General features: G+C 36.3%; 1 protein-coding gene across 5 annotated transcripts in view; it reads right to left on the reverse strand.

Moving 5' to 3' along the window:
• The window catches only part of LOC108739234 (zinc finger protein 1), a 369,964-nt gene that overhangs the window by 18,386 nt on the left and 326,253 nt on the right, over nt 1-25,325 (reverse strand). Inside the window, exon 1 of one of the 5 annotated variants that reach the window (XM_018473043.1) lies at nt 12,612-12,822. The exons of 3 other annotated variants lie outside the window; for them this stretch is intronic. In XM_018473043.1, coding sequence (XP_018328545.1) covers nt 12,612-12,702 — 91 coding nt within the window. In that variant the 5' untranslated portion in view covers nt 12,703-12,822. Of the gene's footprint in view, nt 1-12,611; nt 12,823-25,325 lie in introns of those variants that run through there. One more of the 5 variants, XM_018473044.1, reaches the window with a different exon arrangement.

Consider the following 25,325-nt stretch of genomic DNA (forward strand, 5'->3'; position numbering starts at 1 on the left):
TAAAATGACATATCGTTTATTATAATTGATTCTCAAGAAATCATATCCGGTTATAGTAACCCAAATGAATAATAATAATAACATTTTCGCTCATTTTTCTGACCCTTCTTATATTACAATTCATCATTCTTTTTATTTTTCTGTTAATAATTATATACAACCAAAATACAAAGTTGTTTATTTTCTAAGACTATGCTTTGTACGACACCCGCTTAGTATGACGTGTTTGTCATTCCCTTTCGATATCATTATACGTAAGCGGATTCTGCTGTAATAAGTAGGTTTCGATCGGATTAACTTTAATTCCTGCAATGAGCATCATCAATTGTTTTGGTTTCGAGTTCGCGAATTATGTGCATCAGAACTATAAACAAATTAAGACACACATTTCAATGTAAATACAATTTAATTATGCGACTTCATTTACATATGTCCACACTTCCTACAGTCAATAATACTTATTATCTAATAACGTTGCGGTTTTGTTATCGGAAGTAACAGTTGAATGACTCATTCTGTGAAACCGACGACATTCTTCATTATAATATGTTCATTTCGTATCATTCCAAATATAGTCATTTTCTCTTTGAACTTACGCATACCGGAGCCAATATGTAAAATTCGTAAAATCGCCTTTTGTTGGGTGTTCCGCATTATGTTGTAGATCAAATGAATTCCGTGGGTCTCCGGTCAAACGTGTCCTTTATTTTATGGTCTGCTCAAGGTAGTTCAACGAAAATTCGAAAATCTACCTTGTTACCAAATTGGTAGCATAAAGCTGCGAATTGAGACAGATTACCGAGCTGTATTCAACTCAGTCAAATTCTCACTCAATATCCCGAACTCGTTATTGGTGCATTTCATTGAAAGATTAGAAAAGATTGCTCCTATGAAGGATCGGATCTTAAGATTGAATGGATTTTGAATACGAGTAATTATTTCGAATACCCACTTCATTCCTTCACGATATATGTAAAATCAGAATAAATAACATTTTAAAAAGTTAACTAAAAAAACTTTTATTGTGCGCGCATAGGAAGTACAAGAAAGTTTTGATAGGTATGTCGATGGATGCCATTTTGTGATTGAGTAAACGTCCAGGTGAAAACGAATTTACGCTGTTTTGTGAGCAGGTGCGAGAGCTACGGTCCGCCTTCGCACCTGAGCCAATGGCAACAAAACAGAAGAAAATGCGATCAGGCGTATTTCATGAATGGGCAACAGGTAGCCATACGTACTACCTGTCACAGGTGCGCCTTTGTTGACTCTTACTTACCTCACGTTCATTCAAGAACACCGACATTTCGTTCATTCATAACTCGATGCGTTTTCGTCAATGGACGACGGATAATCGTTTAATGAAATTACGATAAATTAAAATAATTAGCAACAGATTTTTGATACCTCATCATCATCATAAAGTCGTCAGTTTTAAGACTGGTAGGACACGCACCTCAACTCTTTGGTATCTTGAGCTAATCTTCGCATTTCCCTAAAATTACAACATCCCTCTTAGGTCTACCTCTTACTGTTGTTTCTGCTTCTAATATGTCTCTGACTAGACCTTCATTTTGTGAAGGTGTCCTACCAACTTATTATCGTCTGTTTCTTATTGACTTCTACACAGTCCTCTGTTCTCCTATTCTTTCTAATACCTCTTCATTTCTAACATTCCCTATCCACGGTATCCTCATCATTCGACTGTAACACCACATTTCAAACGCTTCCAACCTTTTCTTTGCCGCGCTCCAAATATACACCTTTAACAATCTTTTTCGAATTTATAAATTAACCGTTCGCGAACATAGAAGTGACTTCTTTTTATTGAAGGCGACTCTACCCTGCGCTATCCTCTGGGTTATATCCTTACTACTTACCCTTTTTGCCCTGACTTATCTGACTTCCTAGATACCCAAAATCGGCCACTTCTTCTAATCTTTCGTCTCCTATCTTTATATTCGCTCTTTTCCTACTTTTTCTTCCCTTTCATACCAGTATTTTTGTTTTACTTTTATTTTTAATACTGTTTCGTCAATACCGCTTCCATTTTACTTAAAGCTATCTCTAACTCCTGCTTGCTGGATGCTGCTGTATCATCTGTCACTAATCTTTTACCCCTGTATATCTATCCCTACAGTTGTACTGTCTTTATTGATGTTGATCGCGTTTTCGATTTATTCCTATGCAAAACAAATGAAATTATAATTTACCTACAAAATTTTACAAAATGTATAAAACCGAAGTTTGACATTTTCTCTTGATTTCAAGAACGATAGTACAGCATTCCCTTTTAGCTAAAAAATCACATTTTCTCAATATCGGGAAAGGATCATCGGCGTGTTGTTTGTACTCTAGTTTCGGCTCAAGAAACAATTCCCTAAAATCAGAAGAAATTCGGGAAGTATGCAGGTACTATTTTGAATTCATAAACTGTTTCTACAGATCCAGAAAATCTTCTATCGATTGATTATATTGCAGATGTAGACTTTTGTAATAAAAATTGGTAAAGTAGAAGTAATTATAAAACTTTGTGTTTAACCGTTTACGCTCGGGGTCACGCAGGTTATCGTAGTTTTGAAACGTTGCCATAAACTTCATCTCTCGAAGAGAGACCCACTTTATTATTACAAACAAACACTCGCTAGTTAAAAATCAGACTTCACTCTTTCTTTCACAACTAACGCGCATCATTTCGTGTCGGTGTAATCGATCTAATTGGCGGCGATAACGGCGGTAACAAAGTGAGCTTTGTTAACACCGCGGATTCTTAGAAGAAGCAGGTCAATTAATGAAAAGCAAGTGTTATTAACAACTGCTATAGGAAAACGTTGTCAAAACTAACAACAAATTAATTTATTACTTAACTAGCTATGTACAATATTACTACAGAAGTATAGGCAGTAGGGATGTGCGATATCCGTAAAAAAACATCAACATCGAACTATCGATTTTTTAAAATTTTCGCGATCGAATTATCGATGTTCTTAGAAAAAAATTGAAACATCGATTGTTGATATCGATATTGGAAATGAGAAAATTTAAAAAAATTATAATTATCTCTAGAATAAACATACAAAAATGATAATTCGAATTTTCAATTTATTTTTTATTCAAATAATTAAAATAATTTATTAATATAAAATAGGTAATCTTATCATAGATAAAATTTATACCTCGGTATACCCTCTGTAGGTAGATCACTCAACGATGTCGATAGTTCAAATTATTCCATCGACTATCGATATTTCGACCTAGAAAAATATCGGCTAAAAATATCGATGTTTTCCCCAAAATAAATCGATAGTTGAAACATCGATGCATATCGCCCATCCCTAATAGGCAGTACTTTCGATAGATGGGTACTGTTATTAGAAAGTATTATCTTCATCATAGGGTCGTCAGTCCTAAGACTGGTTGGACACGTACCTCCACTCTTTCCTATCCTGAGCTAAACTTCGCATTTCCCTAAAACTAGAACAGCCCACATCCTTAACAATTTGCGAACAGTAATCTAATCTAGATGTACCTCTACCCCTCCTAACTCCTGTTTCTGCCACTATGAAACAATTTTTAATTAATAACTGCACAGATTCACACAGAATTTTCCATGGGAGAGGGTAACGATAAGCTGAAGGTGTTTACCGAAAATTTATGTATGATCAAATGAAACAAAATTGTTGTTTCATTTTGTCCGTTGTCCTGTAAAGTGTTGAATCACAAAAATATGCAATTTTTAAGTCACTACATATTTTGGTCACCAATTTTCGGAACCCGGTTCTCCATTTCAAATTCTTGCGGTTGAAAAAGATTTTGATAAAGCTGTTCTGACATTTCCTGCTCATTTTTATAAAAACGTGACAACGTTACAAGAATTATGTATAGAGTCACCTCTGAACAAAAACGCGTTCTTTGCCGCCGCTCGATCAATTGATCTGTACACTACAGTTCACATTAGGGGTTAAATGGCGGGTCGACTTGTGTTGTTGCGTGCGGTTTTTTATTGTCTATAAACATCATCTTCGGAGCAATTAAAACGAAGATGTTTAGGGCATGAAGTCATTTTTAAATTGAAACCGCGCACCAGTATAACACACGTAGACCCACATATGTGTAACTGCTTATCTTTGTGTGTGTAAATCCGATGATGGTATGGTGTAGACCTACACTACACCATTAATTAGATACTGTTATTTTCACGAAGATCTACAACAACTGGTGATGACATTTACAAGCGAGGTCAAACACTAGTCGCACCGTGGGCTCTGTACCGCGGAAAAGTAGGTACCTAAAGTTTAGATATTCTCCCTATTTTCGTATTTAATCAGTTCTACCTGTTAAAATTTAATAAAACTTCACGTTAAAGTTCTCGCGAATTTGCGTTTTGTATAACGTACTTGTTCTCGTTAGTTGAAGACGTAACAAACACAAGACGCAGATTATGTAGGACAAAGTGATAGAACTGTGACGTTACGAAACAAAGAGCGTAAAAATGGTCTAAGAAATAACTTCAATGTATTGGCAGTCACAATTTAATCATTAGCTTAACCTGTTAGAACACCCAATCGAATAGAACTTAAAAAGTTTTTGGTAAAGGTCTAGATGATGGCCCCCACCCCCTTGGGGGGGATCGAGAGTGTGTCAATTTTTATACATTTCTAGGCATGTAAATATTTATTATACATTTCTAGGCATGTAAACAATATTCAAAGGTAAAACTAATGAAAAATACATAAAAATATTGAGAAAGTTAGGTAAAACATTATTTAACTATTATGGGGGTGAAACCGCCGCAATTTTTTTATGGGGTTTTACTCAGGTGACCACCCTCTTTCGATCCCCCCTACCCTCTTTCGATCCCCCCTACCACCCTCTTTCGATCCCCCCTACCCTCTTTCGATCCCCCCTACCTTCACCCTCATCTAACCCCCATTACTTTTTATGGGGGTGAGACCGCCACGAACTTTTTATGGTACAGTGTTGGGGGAGACTTCCTCTTTCGATCCCACCCCCTTTGGTGATGAACAAATTTCCTTAATTTGTTTATCAATCTATAAAGAATTATTTTGCTAGTGCCATGATAATGAAAAACCTTGAAGGTTTATCAAACGTATACCTATTAACTAGCGGAAAAACCGAATGGATTAAGTTATGTTAGATGCGTTTTCATATTTTAAATTATGTTGTAATATCCGTATCTTTTATCGGTGGTATGTTGAGTGTTAACAGCAACATGTGTAATCTCGTGTTACGCGTCTTTTAATGGCTCTTTGGTGACTGCGAGGTACATAAAAAAGAGTTACCCGAACGCGCCTCTTCTTTGTCTACATTTAATTAGTTTTTAAGCCACGGTTTAGTTATTATGGTGTTATAGTTCACGTGAGAATTCTATACACGGTAAGCGAACGTAACATCCTCCCTCTGCCTCTCTCTCCTTTTTGTTCGTGTCTAGATAAGTCTGCAATCTCTGCGGACTAATGAGGCCAGAAAACAGACACAGATAAATGTCACAGCAATGACAGCCCATTAAAAAGTGTATTTCCTTCTGAAATGAAATATCGCCAGATAAATAAAACACGAAAAGCATCGGCTCGAATTTGTCCCCTGCTTTCAGGCTACAAAGACAGACAGGTGACTTTTTGGGAACAGAGAATTTCGGGACACTATAACTCGGCACCTCTATATACGAAAGATTTATTACAACTTTTACACTGTTGTTAATTGTGGTGCTGTATTTTTTTAGTACGTTTATTTTTGAAAACATTTGCCCTTTTATTATGATTTTAAGACACGAACTAATTTTTGAGATATTTTGGGCTATTTTAGATTTAAAATGTTTCAAACTTCCTGGTGCTCTCAAACTATCTTAGTGTTAGCTTAGGTTAGGCTCAAGGTATTTTAGTGTTAGGCCAGGTTAGGTATAAACTATTTTTGTGTTTTTGAATTTCAAAACACCATAACTCGGCACCTCTATACGAAAGATTTATTACAACTTTTACACTGTTGTTAGATTAACAGTACTGTGTCAATTGTGGTGCTGTATTTTTTTAGTGCGTTTATTTTGGAAAACATTTGGCCCTTCATTATGATTTTGAGACACGAACTAATTTTTGAGATATTTTGGGCTATCTAAGCTTTAAAATGTTTCGAATTTCCTGGTGCTCTCAAACTACTCAAGCTATTTTAGTGTTAGGTTAGGTTAGGATCAAGCTATTTCAGTGTTAGGTCAGGTTAGGTACAAATTATTTTTATGTTTTCGAATTTCAGGACAACATAACTCGGCACCTCTATATGAAAGATTTATTACAACTTTTACACTGTTGTTAGATTAACTGTACTGTGTCAATTGTAGTGCTGTATTTTTGTAGTGCGTTTATTTTGGAAAACATTTGCCCCTTTATTAAGATTTTGAGACACGAACTAATGTTTGGGATATTTTGGGCTATCTAAGCTTTAAAATGTTTTAAATTTCCTGGTGCTCTCAAACTACTCAAGCTATTTTAGTGTTGGTTTAGGTTAGGTTAGGCTCAAGCTATTTTAGTGTTAGATCAGGTTACGTACAAACTATTTTTGTGTTGGCTACTTCTATTATGGACAAATTGGAATTATTTGCACTGCAAACATTTCCGCGTTTTTCTTTGTTCTGCGGATTTTTAAACTACTTGCACCATTAGTGTTTTTAGTGTAACATTCAGTAGCGCTGGACATTTTTTGTTCTACCTGGACTACCAAAAACATTCAGTATATTACGACCACACGTAAAAGGGGTTTATGTAGCATATTGTGACTAAATAATACCGTAAGGCCCAGTTAGTATGTTTGGGACAATTTAACCCTCATCAGGTTCAGGTTGTATCCTATACGGTAGAGGACAAACATGTGTGCTGACGATCACTAAACCGAAACTAACGAACGCAGAGGCTTAAAATTCTTAACTGCTTCTTTCTACGAATGATTTCGTTTGTTAAATGTGCACCGCTATTAATGAGATCGTTTCTGGGAGAAAATAGAAGAACTTTGAAATGAGTGTGTGTATTAAACGAGAACAAAATGGTTGTTATAAAGCACTCTTATTTTATGATCAGTCCTAGTCTTTTGTCTTTTATTTTTAAAGTACCCTACCCGTAAACCTTATAAAATTATTCACCGTCAGTCCGTCTGTTTGTTATATAAACTTGGAGAAAAACAAAAAATACATTTTTTAAATATTAGATTAGAATAAATTCACGTCTACTTTTAATGTTTCGGTTAAAAAACTTGCTAAAAGATACAAAAAACTTGAGGTTCTCTGTCCGATCATTTTTTGGTATAAAGGCAATAATAAATAAACATGCGGTGATGAAAGATTGATATGCAAATTCATTAATTACAATTTTAATTAATAATTAAAAATAATTAAAACCATTTCGGATTGTTCCTACGGAAACTTACAATAGACCAACATCGTATACATAGCATGTACCTTTTGTAGGTAGGTATATATAATACACGATTTTATATAATGTACAAGTCGTGCGCATTTCTGATCCGATTTAATTTGGTTTGTTTAATTTTCCCTAAAGTCAACATTCAATTAAACGCTCGTTTCGCCAGTTTCTCTGTTAAAAGCAATAACAACAAATGCCCCTGTTTATTTCGAAATACATATTACACATAAGTTAGTTTAACCACCGAACGAATTCCAGAAAATCATTTACATAAATTAGTTTTTAAAGCATGCACCACTTTAATTACAGGCAGGTAGCTAACTATTTTGTTTAGTCTATTCTCATCGGATATGTTACCTTTTATTATACACAAACGGTATAATAAAGTTAAAATAAAATGAAGGCGATATTGAGTACCGAAACGTTGTAGTATTTAGTGATATATGCGGATATAAATACGGGAGCACACCGACTTTTATTTCATTGTTTTTTAATCTTGTATCTACTATGAATTCTTTATACAACGATACAGAAAAGTTGATGCTGAGTATTTTTTTATCAATTATGATTAAAAAAAAAGAACAAGTATCTTGTAATTTTTGTGTTATTTATCTCTTCAGTATGGCGTGTTAATGGGGGAATCTTGTGCAGGGAATCCCGAATACATGCATACATATTAGTAATTTTTTTATTGCAAAAAAAGAGAAGTGTCACCAAGAATATGTTTGTTCAAGTGTAGGAAAATCCCGCTCGATCTTGATGAGCTGTGGGGACATCCCGCAGTTTCTTTTTTAACAAAAAAAATGTGATAAATATTTTGAAACTTATAAGTCTTTTTATGAAACTTATAGATACTTATAATTAAGTTTATTTCTGCTTAAATGGAGTTGTGCATTCTTTCATATTATTGCATTAAAAACAATAACTAGTAAATGTTTTTGTTTATTTATTACCAGACTGATTCTACTCTCTAATACTACGGTTGTAGATAATCGTTATTTTTCACAGATAATAACGTCGTATTTTGCAGCTTAAAATCGCATTCCTTATCGTATAATTTTGCCAATGTGCAAAAACAGACTTTAATTTCTGTATAGTTGGAATGTAATATAAACATTTCTGATTCGGGTGCACGCAGTAAAATTATAATGCGTTCAAATGCGTCTGCTTACATAATAATATTGATGTAAACACATACATAATATAATCTGTGTGTGTATGTATGTGGTATTTTGAATCGTTTTAATAAGCATATCTTACGTAATTGTGCATTATATTGTATACATGTACAGAAAATGCATTTTTTATGGTTTACAAGTCACATCTCAATTCATTTGGTCTACTAAATGCAGTACAACTAATAGTGGACAAATAACTATTTCTTTCCAAAATAATAACTGACTTAAATAATGTACTTTAAAGCTTTTTTATGGGGCTGTTCAGGGTAGTTTTTAGAGAAGCAGATGATAAATATATCGTCAAAGAGACGTGACCGAAAAACTATTAAATTATGCTTATACTTAAACTAAAATGTTATGTTATGTTATGATGTCCTTTTGCAATACTTTTTACACAATTCCTTGAAGTGTGCAATCACGTGGAACAGATAAGAGTTACACTTGTAGTAACATCTCAAGTTATGCCATAAAATGGTTCTTTATTGGTGAAACTAATTTAACAATTTTGTTCCAGGGTAAGTCTACATTTCTTTGAATTCAACATTCGAATCTTTACAACAGCTGGGTGTTGTCAACGCCTCAGGGGGTGTTAGTTGACGGTATGGTATTTTTTTTTCTATTCCTAGAACTAGTACCTGCAGTTATAGTTATACTTTCTTTTGACGCATTTCTTCGTGTAGGTGCGTGTAGTATGTTTGTAGACGAAATGAGCCAGGTCAGAGAGTAAAACGGCAGGTTATTATAACAGAAACATAAGGCGGGAAGTGGCAGGTATAGGTATAAAATATCAGATTTCAAAACAGTTTCTTAACAGCCAACCTTTGTAAGAAACTTTAGTCAGCAAGAAAAAATGTAAAATCGGTCTGCATCATCTTATTAATGAGTCAGTTCACGCCTAAATCGACTTCAAACTTCCTTAACTCGAATCTCCTAAATGTTGTTACTATTTACCAAAAATAATAACTGAACCATTTTTCTGTTGTTATTATTTTGATCCGGCTCGAAGGACCACAGCGTTTTTATACAATATTTTATTTAATGGTTCAATAAAATAACTCTGTGCCATTAAAAATACCGAGCTACCTTTGCCTACCTTAACTGTATGATCTTAATCTAACTGTTTTTTGCTATATTTCATAACTCGGGCAGATAATTATTATCGTTGTGGCTGATTTTTCCGAAGAAAATTAATAGGAATTCGAATAAATGAGACAGTTTTTAATGTAAAATCAGATCTTTAATCTTAAGTTGAAGAAAAATTTGAGTAAGGAATACGGAAAAATTACAATTTAACTAACAGTTTAAAGTAAATGTAAAACAGTAGAATGAATGTTAAGGAAACAAAAAATTCTCGAGTTAGAAAACATTTCGAGTTATAGAAATTTGAAGATGATATTAATAAAAACCAGGTTTCTTTAATTTTAAACACAATTTTGACTTCTTTGTGGGATAGTATTTGAAACTTGTTGTGTAAAAGTTATTAGAAGCATTTTGTATTTTACGATAGGACTTAAACAAATACCTATACGTATATTATACATACGAGCGAAATATGTTTAGGTTCGTTTTTATTAAGATTAATATCAATAATAAAATTCGACTACATCATGTCCAGAAATAGTTTTCAGTTATCTACGCCAATTAGATTGTAAAATATATCGCCCGACAGGTGGTGGCAGTGGGACGTCGCGGCGTCGTGAAAACATTGCGATTTTTTCCGACTTATTAGCGATTCAAACATTAAAAAATATGTATAAATACAGGTTTTCTTACGAAATGAATTACGACGGATTCCAGCTGGCGACAGGTAAAATTTATTTCAAACAAATTTGTACTTTGTGAAAGAACTGGCGTTGCCAATTTTAGAAAATTACAAAATTCAAATAAAACACCAAAAACAACCCAACAAACAACTTTGAAAAACGATCATCGAATATTATGGTTTCATGTCTTGAGTAGGTAGTTAACAAATCCAAAAGTAGAATGAAATGTTTTATAAATCATGCATTTAATGACAAAACGACAATTATAATCAATTTAGTGCAAACATTTTTGTAAACATCATGTTAGATCGGTATTCAAATCTCTACCTGAAAAATTTATAACTTTGTAATCGGTAGACTCAACTAACAAATTTTAAGGCTTTTAACCCAACTGTGAGTGACAAACATTTCAAAAAGGAAAACGTTTTCTTTCAAATGTAATATTTACCTCAAATATTAACATGTGTGTCCTATTTTTAAAAATATCTTAAAGAGTTTACTTTTACATAATATATTGTTTTACGGACAAAGTTGATGTCTTCTTTACTTCTTTGAAAAACTCCACAATCAATTGGAAAATCTTTGGGATTTCTTAATAATTGTATTTGTATTTACCAGAAAAGTTTAGAGTTTTTGTCACATTGAAATTGTAGTGAAAGGTAGATATTACCATTATTGTTATTTATACCATAAAAATGTTCAGGCCAATTGTATGGTCAACTTCGACGAGTTAAACAAAATACTTTTTTATAATATATAAATTATAAACAAAATTCGTAATTCGAATTAAGTGATTTAAAGGCGTTTCAATCAAAGTAATGTTTATAAACACTACATATGTTTTTATGACAAATTACAACTTAATTTTGATTTATAACAATGTTTAAACAAGAAAACAGTTCGTAATAATGTCTCACAATGTTTTGGACTGTAAATTACCACTACGTGTTACTGATTTAAGTTATTTAAACGAATTACATGATCAAATTCATGTCAAACATGAGGAAAATATCTATAAACATAACTATTTTTTCGTGTTTAATTTGCAAATCGCGAGTTGTTTTACATATTAAAACTAGTTGTAATATTAGAGCGGGACAAATGACATAAATTTAGTATAAGTATAAGGTGTAGGAAAATGCCGCTAGATGGACCCACCGGGTCTTAAAAGCTCATCCAAGCTCAGAATTGCGTCCTTTTTGAAAGTTTTACAGATTTTAATTGTTTGTTGATTAAATTCACACTTACATCTATTGAAAATAAAAGAAAAAAATAGATTTTCAGGTAATATTGGCGTTGTTAGTGTTATAAAAATCGGTGAAAAACTTCTTGAACGAAGTATATTGCGATAACATCTCGAACTCATATCTGGTCGTATTTTAACGGTAATTTATGAGGAATATTTCGCATAAAAATAAGTTTTAATTTCGGGTTGCGTGAGGCAATTTTTGAAATAAATATGTTAATGTTACAGACTAGTAACTTTTACTGCACTATTATATTTATTTTCGTCCGCGAATGTAGGCACCGGAAATTTCATTGCCGGCACATGTACCAGTCAATCTTGAAGAAAAACTGTACTGTCACTGGTTATCGCATTCTCGCAAACATTTTGACTTGTCTCATTCGACAGGAAATACATAAAATATAATGTAAAAATCTAAAATGAGCCGTCACCTACCGACTACTGTGTTGTACGATAATAGTTAGTGTCTAATAAGAATACAACTAACCACCTGTACATTACTTAAAAACCCAAAAAAAAAAATACTATCGAAAAATTTAATCATCGTACTGGACACTGATACAAAGCATAATGAAACGTGAAGCCTATTTTTGCGAAAGAAAATTTTTCTAAAGAATTTTATGTGATTTACGAACGAATTCAATACATTCTCAAGTGTGATGGAAAACAAGCGGAAATTGCGATGGGCAAGAAAAACTGGCGTTAGGGTTTTGATTAACTCATGTCGATAAAAAAATCACCAGCGTATGGATGCATAAATCGCGCGAGGAGATGAAAGCCCCGCCGCCGGCTTCCGTGTACACCAAGATTGAAATTAAGCGTGAAAAATCCGACGAAAATAATTTTCCGGGAAAACTACACAAACGCGATCACCTCGTCGCGGCGCACGTGTACATTTCGACGCCCGTCACCGTCATGTCATATCAACATCATGTTTGCAGTTCGTCCGAAAGCTTTCGTGATCAATGAGGCGGGAGGAAGAGGTGTGTAAACTACTCACATTGACAGGTGCTCCAGACGTTGGCGAGACTCCACAGTCGGTAAGAGTAGCTGTCGTAGCACCCGAACATGCTCTCACTTCGCGCCACCATGGCCAACTGAGACTGTGAGCGAAACGATTGATACTCAGTGGGGCCGCTGCTACTGAGAACGCTCTTCCGCCGTCGAAGGGACGGCGGCGGCTGACGGCGACGCTAGCGACAGCGGCGACGTCAACAAATACGACATCATGCACGCGGCCGGATAGCAAAACGGCGCTGATACGAAGGAGGAACGGAGAAAGAGCGCGCTTGGTGGCGACGCGCGCCGCTGGTGGGGAGGCGGCAGCACACCGACGCCGATTCAGATTCGCCGCCCCCAGCGTGGAGCGATCCGCTTGGTAGGAGTTGTTTCAGACAAGTTGGAGTGCCGCGTTACCGGTGAAAGATAGTTGTAGTAGGTGAAAAGGTGGACTGAATGCCTGCCTGCTCGTCATTATTTGTTTCTCACTCACTCCGTGAATGCATGCATGTGAGCGATTCCGATCGAGAAATTCACTCATGAGAATGCCCCCTAAGTAGTAACATATTAAAACAGGAATTACGTATTAGACTCTATGAAGAAGTAACACACCTGTCTTTTATGATAACTCAAAATATAAATTGAGTAACATACAAAAACCACTAATTATAATGTAATCCGTTTACTCAAAAAAAACTTTCTAGGAACTTAGGAAGTTACTTAACTTGTTAAAGAGATATATGTATGTGGTTCATATGATATGATTCTTGTGTGATTGAACGTATTGAGGTAAACCAGGAATTGCAACTTCTACCCAATAAAGGAGTAACTCATATATCATTAATGATTGATTGTTCTTTTTAACTCACAATATGTCTACTCATTCTTCTTACCTTCAAGGAGGTTTCTCAGTTTGCAGAAGAGATATAAAAGTGATTCAAAAATTCTTGTGTGATTGAGCGCATTGCGGAGAACTAGGATGAATTCCAAAAAGGAGTAACGCACCTGTCTAATGATCGATTTTTCACAGTATTTTTACTCATTCTTCTTGGAAGCAACTAGGTAGGAAATAAAAATTGAATGATATAAACTTATATGTAACCAAAGGTCGCGTAAATAAACAAAATTATTCACTCAGAAAAGAACTCAGAAGAAGCCGAAACTTTCTGGGAGGTTTCTCAGTTTGCTGAAGTATATAAAATTGATTCAAAAATTCTTGTGTGAGTGAAGTAAATGAATGAAGAAGTAATATACCTGCATGGGTCTTTAATGATTCAATCTCACAATATTCACTCAGTCTTAGAATTAAACAGAAATAAGAAAGATGTACCTACTTATTGTGAATAGTAAGTAGGAATATACAGAAGGTTCTTTAAATTAAATCTGGGGTACAGTCACATGATAAAATTTTGTAATATAATTGTCAATTATTAAACAAAACAAAACAACAAGTGTTAATATCAAATATTAATGTGAAAATTCATTTTCAATTTTTTACCCACTATAAACTACCTGAGGGAATGAGGGAAAATTTGTTGCTGTTGTCACATTCTCGCCGGGAACTTTCCTCATTGACCTAAGGTAGTTTATAGTTGGTAAAAAATTGAAAATGAATTTCATAACGAAATGTATTTATTACGTTCTCTGCTCTAAAAAAAAAACGCTTAGATGTGCAAGTTAATTAGTTATTGATTTTAAGTAGTCGACATTCTAATGAGCATTCAATCAAAATCGAAAGAGAGCACAAGGGCAAGAACAACGTGGGGTGCAGCTGGACGGGCTCTTATCGGATAATATTACCGAGGGTTAAGGGAACAAAAATACGCAATACTCTTCAGGGGTGTAGTTTAATCAAACAATCTACAAATTTTATTATAAGTATATTATTTTCGTACTGTATTCAAAACCGGCGAAGGCATTTCAAAAATAAAGACTAAAAAACTTAAGAATTTAGAAAGGCTTTCCGATTGTTTCTGATATTATTATCCAAATTTATATTACAAACAGTGAATAGATTAATGAGGCATATAAAAAGAATTAGTTCTTTACCCGAGAAAAAAACTGTTTAGCGTCTCTGAAAGAGAGACTCGAGTCACTCATAGAGAGATTCTCATTTCGTATCCAGTCTCTGAACGAGAGACTCGAGTCGCTCATAGAGAGATCCTCATTTCGTATCCAGTCTCTGAACGAGAGACTCGAGTCGCTCATAGAGAGATCCTCATTTCGTATCCAGTCTCTGAACGAGAGACTCGAGTCGCTCATAGAGAGATCCTCATTTCGTATCCAGTCTCTGAACGAGAGACTCGAGTCGCTCATAGAGAGATCCTCATTTCGTATCCAGTCTCTGAACGAGAGACTCGAGTCGCTCATAGAGAGATCCTCATTTCGTATCCAGTCTCTGAACGAGAGACTCGAGTCGCTCATAGAGAGATCCTCATTTCGTATCCAGTCTCTGAACGAGAGACTCGAGTCGCTCATAGAGAGATCCTCATTTCGTATCCAGTCTCTGAACGAGAGACTCGAGTCGCTCATAGAGAGATCCTCATTTCGTATCCAGTCTCTGAACGAGAGACTCGAGTCGCTCATAGAGAGATCCTCATTTCGTATCCAGTCTCTGAACGAGAGACTCGAGTCGCTCATAGAGAGATCCTCATTTCGTATCCAGTCTCTGAACGAGAGACTCGAGTCGCTCATAGAGAGATCCTCATTTCGTATCCAGTCTCTGAACGAGAGACTCGAGTCGCTCATAGAGAGATCCTCATTTCGTATCCAGTCTCTGAACGAGAGACTCGAGTCGCTCATAGAGAGATCCTCATTTCGTATCCAGTCTCTGAACGAGAGACTCGAGTCGCTCATAGAGAGATCCTCATTTCGTATCCAGTCTCTGAACGAGAGACTCGAGTCGCTCATAGAGAGATCCTCATTTCGTATCCAGTCTCTGAACGAGAGACTCGAGTCGCTCATAGAGAGATCCTCATTTCGTATCCAGTCTCTGAACGAGAGACTCGAGTCGCTCATAGAGAGATCCTCATTTCGTATCCAGTCTCTGAACGAGAGACTCGAGTCGCTCATAGAGAGATCCTCATTTCGTATCCAGTCTCTGAACGAGAGACTCGAGTCGCTCATAGAGAGATCCTCATTTCGTATCCAGTCTCTGAACGAGAGACTCGAGTCGCTCATAGAGAGATCCTCATTTCGTATCCAGTCTCTGAACGAGAGACTCGAGTCGCTCATAGAGAGATCCTCATTTCGTATCCAGTCTCTGAACGAGAGACTCGAGTCGCTCATAGAGAGATCCTCATTTCGTATCCAGTCTCTGAACGAGAGACTCGAGTCGCTCATAGAGAGATCCTCATTTCGTATCCAGTCTCTGAACGAGAGACTCGAGTCGCTCATAGAGAGATCCTCATTTCGTATCCAGTCTCTGAACGAGAGACTCGAGTCGCTCATAGAGAGATCCTCATTTCGTATCCAGTCTCTGAACGAGAGACTCGAGTCGCTCATAGAGAGATCCTCATTTCGTATCCAGTCTCTGAACGAGAGACTCGAGTCGCTCATAGAGAGATCCTCATTTCGTATCCAGTCTCTGAACGAGAGACTCGAGTCGCTCATAGAGAGATCCTCATTTCGTATCCAGTCTCTGAACGAGAGACTCGAGTCGCTCATAGAGAGATCCTCATTTCGTATCCAGTCTCTGAACGAGAGACTCGAGTCGCTCATAGAGAGATCCTCATTTCGTATCCAGTCTCTGAACGAGAGACTCGAGTCGCTCATAGAGAGATCCTCATTTCGTATCCAGTCTCTGAACGAGAGACTCGAGTCGCTCATAGAGAGATCCTCATTTCGTATCCAGTCTCTGAACGAGAGACTCGAGTCGCTCATAGAGAGATCCTCATTTCGTATCCAGTCTCTGAACGAGAGACTCGAGTCGCTCATAGAGAGATCCTCATTTCGTATCCAGTCTCTGAACGAGAGACTCGAGTCGCTCATAGAGAGATCCTCATTTCGTATCCAGTCTCTGAACGAGAGACTCGAGTCGCTCATAGAGAGATCCTCATTTCGTATCCAGTCTCTGAACGAGAGACTCGAGTCGCTCATAGAGAGATCCTCATTTCGTATCCAGTCTCTGAACGAGAGACTNTAACTCCTCCTTGCTAGATGCTAATACTGCTATATCATCTGCAAATCTAAGCATACTAATCTTTTGCCCCTGTATATCTATCCCTACAGTTGTACTGTCTTTAATGATGTTGATCGCATCTTCGATATATAGATTAAAAAGTAGCGGTGACGGTGTGCATCCCTGTCTGACTCCCTTCCTAATTAATATTTACTTCTCCACAAGGTCCAATAATGTTTGAAAATTTGTGTTCAATCCTTGACAATTTTAAGTTTACTGCATAATACGATATGTATAAAACGATGATGTCGTATCCCTTTTGTTGCGGACACTTCTGGGATCGAAAGCTTGAAAGCTCTGTAGCGAATCAAGGTGGCCGCGTGACGTTTTGAGGGTCGAAAAGTCGCCTGCTTCATCGTGTGCTTCTGTTCCTGAACTGTTACCGGGATAATATATCGCCGTGGCCTAATTCGAATGGGAATAGTGACTAGTGGATGCTGGCCATTGTCAGGCCGGCGACAGTTGTCGGGGGTGACGATAAAGGAAGGGGTTGACTACAAACGTCCGTCGTGTCCACGTACGTGTGTGCGTGTGATTTTGAATGATCGTATACGTAGAGACGTGAAATATAATATGTAATAAAAATTTAAATTAAAGCAATTAAAAAACCGTACTGCATAAAAAGCAAAATTAAAAAAATAGGAACAAGATTTTGGTAGAAAAATCAAATACGATAAATAGATTCCACGCAATCTTTGTAGGTAATTCTCATTAACATTGATAAAATTACATTTAAGATAACATTTACTTCATATTTACATTTTAACCATATTGACCTTAACCTTCGTACAGAACCTGGTTCAACAAAGATTGCCTTATCTTCTCATAAGTTCGCAAAATTAAATAAAATTTTGAATGGCTTTATCGCTATTTAGAAAGTCAAAATTTGGAATGAGAACTTACTATAAACCAAACTGATAATAAATAATTTAATAGTATCGGGTATGATACGGTTCATCAACATTTTTTTTTTTAACATTTCACTCTCAACCGACTTAATACATAAATAAATTGGTACGTCTGGACCGTATAATGAATGGGCTTAACAAGAAATAGAATAAAAGTAAACGTGTATGGCAGATGGTGCAAACTGCCCTTCGAAAGCCGGTGCAAGAACAATTGAATGTGCACCTCGGGGACACAGACGTGACCCGACCTGGAGTTAGTAACCGGAGAGGGTGGTTCGCACCCTTGAAACTTGAGGTAAAAATGAATAATGTCCTCATGGACCGTTCAAACCGAATACGAACATTTGGCGAACACTTGTGTTAACTACGAGCAATTTCACAGTAAATAAACTTTACCTTTATGTTAGGTAGGAAGTAAGTCAAAAATCTTGACTTTGCTGTTATCAAATAAAATCAATATACATATAAGTATAAATAATAATTTTCTACTGTCATTTTTCGGTTAAAAATTGTAGGTCAGAGTTCAAAAGATGTGTGCTAATTACAAAGTTAAAAAAAAACAGGGTTTTGTCTTGTAATCGTAACGGTTGCTGCAATCATCTCTGATAATATCATATAAAAGAACTAAAGTTAACCATTAAAACGTTTAATTAAAAGATCAAATTGTGTTATAGGCCTACTTTAGATATCTGGAAAGTTAGCGTTTAATTAGATTGTATGAAATTCAAAATGACCTATTCTAGGTGGTAGAAAAACAATTGGATAAAATTGAGCGGGCCTAAATGCCTATACTCCGATGCTTGGTTGTTTGCATAAACATAAATTTGGTAAAGTATGCATTATGAAATTGATACCTTCCAAATTTGGAAGACTTACGATCAATAAAAATAAATAATTTTCATCGGATAATGAAAAACAGATCACATACTACGATAATTACCGTTTGGTAGTTGCAAATATTAAAATAGGTCACTAACCTAACTAAACATTTATTTAAATAAGACACAATTTCATCTTATCAGAGAGAAAGGATGATAATATTAGCATGTAAAGGTACCCCTTATCGTGTTGACCACACATACACTTTTATCTTTTTTTTCAGTAATAGCCGATGAAAAATTTAAAATTAACAGTAAACAGTTTTATTACTCTTGTTTTTAGCGATAACTGTAAGTTGCAACATATTTTGATAATTTATTAAACTAAGCAGTTGAAATTATTACTTTTATATGATGATGATGATTGTGGGATTCTGGGAAAAATTTAAACGTCACTCAACGAGGAAATAAAAAAACACACTTAGAATATGTAAAGCAAAAAAAAATTAAATTTGGTGCAACTATTAAAGCATACAACAAAATTTTTTATCAACGATTTCTTACGAATTTATCCAAATGTATAGATACTTAACTACAGAAAGCTGAGTAAATGTTTGGTTAATAAAATGAGAATGTATATTGTACGTAGGTAGGTAGATGTTAGGGGTGAAGCACCCTCTCTCACGTTACTGCAGGTTGGGATATAGAATATCCCTGAGGTGTACTACGTTCCTCACTCGTGTCTGCGATCTGGTTTGATTGTATTTGCACCATCTGCCATGCTGAACTTGTGTATATTCATTCATTCATTCATTCTTCTCTCACCTGATTTGCCTCAGGATTACCATCGCCGCACGTGCTGGAAAGGCCATTAGAATAAATTGGTTCCACTATTGTGTTGCGTGGCCTAATAGGTGTAGCTGATAAGCGGGCAGGATTTATTTTATTCAGGGGGATGAGAAAAAAAAATCGATAAAACTAACTGACTGACTTTCTCACTAATATATCATCATCATGATGATTGTAGAAACAGAAAATGTTTGAGAGCAAGAAACATAAAAAAATGTTTGTACTTTTCAAACTTTCAATGTCGACTTTCAAAGCTCTTCAAAAGCATTACAAGGGTATACATGGGAGAGCTTACCGTTCGCTGTAACAATTTTCAATGACTAATGTCAAAATTGAAGTAGAGAAATGTTCTACAAAGGAACTTGAAATATTAATTTCGTCTATATCTTATTGCAGTATTCTTTGAAAACATCAAAACCTCATTAAAACTCCATGATTTTCTACGAAGATGATTTAGATATATTTTCAAAAGAAAATTGTATCCATTTCCCTCCATTATAGACGACATTTATTCGTACTTTTGTTAGAAATCGAGTTCTAAAACAGTTATAAATTACAAACCGATAAAGTGATGGTGAATGGGGAATTGGTCCGGCGCAAACAAGTGAACATGATTCAAGTGTTAGATGGGCACTTATCAATTGCACTTTGTAAATACTTGTACTACTTTTACTAGAATTCATATCAATTTAAAATGGTAATTTTTAACAGTAATAAAAATACCCGATCCTGAAGGTAAGACTGAACGTTGATTAGGTACTTAAAAAGCTAAAAAACACATTTGATTTTTACATCTTCAAGTGATTTAAAAATTAAAAACCGAAGGGCGATATTACTAAATATATAGTACAACATAGAAATACGATCCTCTTGCTTTTTGACACAATTTACAAATAAACGTGAATGGTTGAGTGGTTTGGATTGTGAGCTGTCATACAGGAGGGATTGGGCTCTGTTCCAGCCCGATGCTATACATTTTTTGAAACTTACGTTTATTAACTTTTTACTAGTCTTTTTATTGTATTAACCGAATATTGCTTAGGGCCACACGATTACGGCAAAAAAAGCCAATTCGTATGAAGTAAGTGTTACTGTTGTCTTGACGCGTGTGATTGTAGGCGTGACTTGTGCTGGTGTTAAGTATATTTATTGACTGAATATGATGTTCACGTTAGGATATTGCACCTCAACGAGTGCAATTGTTGATCGCCTCATAATGGTGGTAGTAGTAGTAGTAGTAGTTGTAGTAGTAGTAGATACTGGCGATAGTGACGGTGACGATGAATGCTTGCTAGACATCTGTTCCCAACCGAGAACCGCCGACATTTTTCAAAAGCCCTTTAATCGCGATCGAACTATCGAAACCTGTTGCTGCTTGAACAGCAGAGTTGGTCGTTTCCAATGTCGATGCCGTCGACCGAGTCGCGTCGTGACGCTCGCCGCACTGCACCCTCACATACTACAACCACCACATTGTTCGCTGTTCGACACCAGAATGCATATCTTAAGTACGATTCAATTAATTCAGAAAAGGAAACGTGATAGGTATCGAAAGAGGATTAAAATCCGGCCGAATCCTTGAAGCAGGACTATGAAAGAAACCTCTTTTTTTGAAAGCACGGCCACCATGAATTTTAATCATTTTTAAATAGTATTTTACCAAATTATTAAATAAATGATGAACGAATTCCAAAAAGGCTTGGAAACTCATCCGAGAACAGAGTTTAAGGAACGCTAAGGATGCTTCTAGAAACATATATAGAAAAGTATATCCTTTGTACACATCTCCGGTGCCCGCAGCGCAAGAAGTAGAAGACGGTGCAAACTTTCAAAAACTTCTCCCATTAGGTGGTTGTGTAAGTAGCATAATAGTTTGCAGCACTCGACAGCGGCATAATATTTTCCGATGCTTGCAGTCAAAACACACTTCGTATTATAATTTGCCATTACCTGTGGCTTTCGTGTGCCCCGGGGGTGCAGAACGTTATTAAAGAAGAAGAACAAAACGTCTCGCAACTTAGATATACAAGCAAACTAGCTCCTCGGATAATTACCGGCACTGTCAAGATTAATGTACAAGAAGACGAAGAACTGGAGAAGTGCCGCAAGATGCATGCAAACAAGTCCTTAGGAATACGACGGTACGTAAATTTCTCGCTAGATGTCGCTAGTGCTTTGGAGAATGATGCCGAGCGGTCCTAAGGCGTCGTAGGCTGCAGTTTTCGCTGCAAGCGGTTTGAAGTTAATTTAAGGCGTACAATAGGTTACAGCCATGTCTCGGAATGAACTAGTTAGAGCAGCTGTTGCCGGAATAATAATAATGCATGTCATAACGGCTCTATCTCTTGCCGTCTACGTAAACGAAAACACCTTCGCGGCCCGCGGCTAAATGACGAACGCCACGACAAAAGAACGTCGTGGCGTCGGTGCAGCGTGTATGCAAATCTTGCTGATGTTTCTGATGCCGAGTTTTGCCGTTGTTATTGTCGTTTTGTTGCTCACTTCCAACACGAAGCGCGTCAAGACAATAGTTTCGGGGTGATATTAACCGAGAGACAAAATGAAAACGTTAGTCGCACACGATTCTGTGTCGCGTCTCTTTCTCTTGTTTTGCATCGCGGATGTCGTGGAAAATGAACGAATTGCACCTACCCGTAGGTGAAATACAACATGCCAAACTATTCTGATTAAAAGTCACCACCTCTCTATCAGGATTTGACAGGCTTTATACGTCGACAATTATAGTATATACAACACCATGATTTTTCAATTTATATTAAATGGAATCGTTGATCAGATCGTTGGGATATCAATTGTATCCGTCCCATATTTAGAAAAAAAAAACTTTTTGGTGTTTCATTCCCACCAGCCAGTAATGCTGGTGGGCGGGCAGTCCCTCCGGACTATACCGGAAGGTAGGGCGAAGGGCCCTCTTCAGCCTGCTTTCAGGAATCGTGGAAATGGGTGGGTGGTGGTGGTTCGGGTGAGAAAGATGAGACGGACGAAATGAAGACAGAAGAGAGTGAAAGATTATCTGTGGAATATTACTGCCTCAGCATTTGCCCAAGTGATCCAAGGAAACCACAGAAAAACTTGGACCAAGGCAGACGGATCCGGAATCGAACCGGCGTCCTCTCGAATGCTAAGCGATGGTCGAGACCTCTAGGCCATGCTGCTCGGTCCATATTTAGAACATCCCACACCTATATCAATATGCAAACAGTAATGACATAAATCTAAATCTTCTTCTACATCTCTTTATCAAAAATTTGTGATTTCTTCTAACTTTTTATCTTCAATTTTCAAACTCTTCTTAGACAAATGAAAATGTTGAAATGTATATATATGAAGAATCAGATTCCATCAATTCAAATTTTTACAACGTTTTTGACTTTACCTTTGGTCGCTTAATTACCACGCTTCTCGGTGTAGCTTTGGTGATAGAACGTGGTTGTGAAGCGGAACTGATTGCATAAAAAATGCAAATGTAATTGGTCGAAAGTGTGGAAACCTACCCTGTCGCAATTACTCTGACAGATAAGCCCCCGTGGACAGCTCATTGTATCTAATTTCAGTCGATTAACAAAATTTAATCGTTCTGATCCAGCAAAATTGTATCGTTATACGTAAATAGGTTGATCGTCAATTTTTTTCTTTGGAATCAAGATAAGGATTCAAATAACGCAAAAACATTCAGCAGAATTGGGTCATGACTGAACTTTTTGACGAAGAATAGGAATTTGACATTTTGAACCGAAGATGTTTTGGAAGGGCTTTGAAATGGAAGTTCCTTTTGGAGCAAATTCCTTCCACGTTAGTCAAGTGGTTGAATTCAAAAAGGAGTACCGACAAACTAAGGAAATTTTCTAGAATACGGCCCGAAAACTCTCACAACACAATAAAAAGAAAACTACTAGTCTAGAACAATGGGGAATGATTGCTGAAACTTCAGTTGTAAATGCCACAAAGCAAAAGAGGTAAGAATCCTTCGGAATCAGAGCTTTCACAAAGCAAGCGTAATACACAAAGTTCTAGTTATGAAACGGTACATATGGTGTAATTCACAATCAAAATGTAGACTGTTAAATATTTCAGTGGAGTTTGCTATCGGCGTATGTGGTTACAACTCCAAATTAACCATGGTCTCCAATGATTTCCAGAATCATACATATGTATGTGCTCACCTACGGGAATGGTTTAATAGTGGTTAGAGTGATAGTTACTGAAGCATGTGGCACCTGCCCACACAAACATCAAACCCCAACAGTATTCAGTGTAATTATCTCATCTAAATATCCATGCTAATTATGGCTTTGGGTGACTTGATAATAATTGCTTAATAGCACAAAAATAACTTTATTTGTAAACATAGAAAATAATTGATGTTTCTTGGATAAAAACATAATGCCTTCTGTATGACGTGTTTTGTACACCTACGGTGAAATGACTTAATGGACTTATGTATGACGTGTTTATTGTATTTACTACATCCCTAGACAAGTCTCTCAGAGTCTTTCAGCGTCTCTCAGTTATTGCCTAGATGTTTTTATGGATCTCTCACAGTCTCTGTATGAGAGACTCGAACGATAATATTGTTAATTCAGAGATTCGAGTCTCTCACAGAGAGACTGAATGAATAAAACTGAAAAATTGAGAGACTCGAGTCTCGTAGAAACACTGGGATCTCTGAAATATGTTGAACTTAGAAAATTTTAACCATGTCCATCAAGACACCACTTATTGAGAGATTCGAGTCTTTCGTTCAGAGACTGGATACGAAATGAGGATCTCTCTATGAGCGACTCCAGTCTCTCGTTCAGAGATTCGAATCGCTCGTACAGAGACTGGATACGAAATGAGGATCTCTCTACGAGTGACTCGAGTCTCTCGTTCAGAGACGCTAAACAGTTATTTTGACAGTCTCTCTCAGCGACACTAGAGAGACCCGATGAGAGACGGAGACTCGAGTCTCGCTTTCAGAGACATTGAGAGACTGAACATTTTTATCTTGGGATATGTATCGTTTTGGCAAAGAAATAAGTTTCACAGCCCAAACTTTTATGGATTGATTATATCAATAAAACTTCCTCATGGACATTTCGACTTCGTCATCGAAGTAGGCTTGGCGACGTTCGTGACGCCAATACGACGTCGGACGCCACGTGTTTTTTTTGATAGGCTAGCGACTAAACCTACGCTCTCATCTCGTCCTGTTTGCCATCTTCACTTTCAATAGGTAACAATGGCGGAATTCTGCCTGGGGATACATGAACATGCCACAGTTTGAATCCTTGTTATTTCTTAATGTCGCTTATTCCCGATTCTGGGTTGTTAAGGAACGTTATAATAATAATTATTTTATATAAATTCCTGATTAATGTGCTGAATATAATATGAAGAGGGTGGACCAAAACTAAATTCCATAAAGTAGCTTATTTATTTTTAAAATTTTAAGAAGGACCTGAAGTTACTGTTCGTTTCAAGGAGTTAGAGATATGCCCCTTCCCTTTATTACGATGCGCCGTAGCATAATTCCAAATTCAATCATATTTGTTTGCTGAGCTCGTTTCTCCACCGATCATCGAGCGAGAACTAGATGAAAGTGTACAGTACCATTTGCAAAATTATTTAAACTGCCTCGTTTAAATTTAAGAATATCCTTTATTTAAAAGCATATTTAGCCAAAAATAGTATCAAGTGAATTAACTTAACGTTCTACACACCTATAAAACTTTTGCTTTGTTTTGTATTGTTAATTTATATACATTTTTGTTTTAAGAAATTGCTAAACATTTTCGTCTAGTACTATACAGTTCTAGCCGATCTCCTAAGACCGTCCATCGAGAGCTCTGCTCGTTCAAACTTGTTCCAACTATTTCTGTCTTACTCACGCCTAGTGTGTATTCTTTCTATCTTCGCGCAGATTTCTTCAAGGTCACAATTCTAACAAATTGAAATAG

This window comes from Agrilus planipennis, unplaced genomic scaffold (assembly GCF_000699045.2).
Source record: "Agrilus planipennis isolate EAB-ADULT unplaced genomic scaffold, Apla_2.0 scaffold140, whole genome shotgun sequence".
Lineage (NCBI taxonomy): Eukaryota > Metazoa > Arthropoda > Insecta > Coleoptera > Buprestidae > Agrilus > Agrilus planipennis.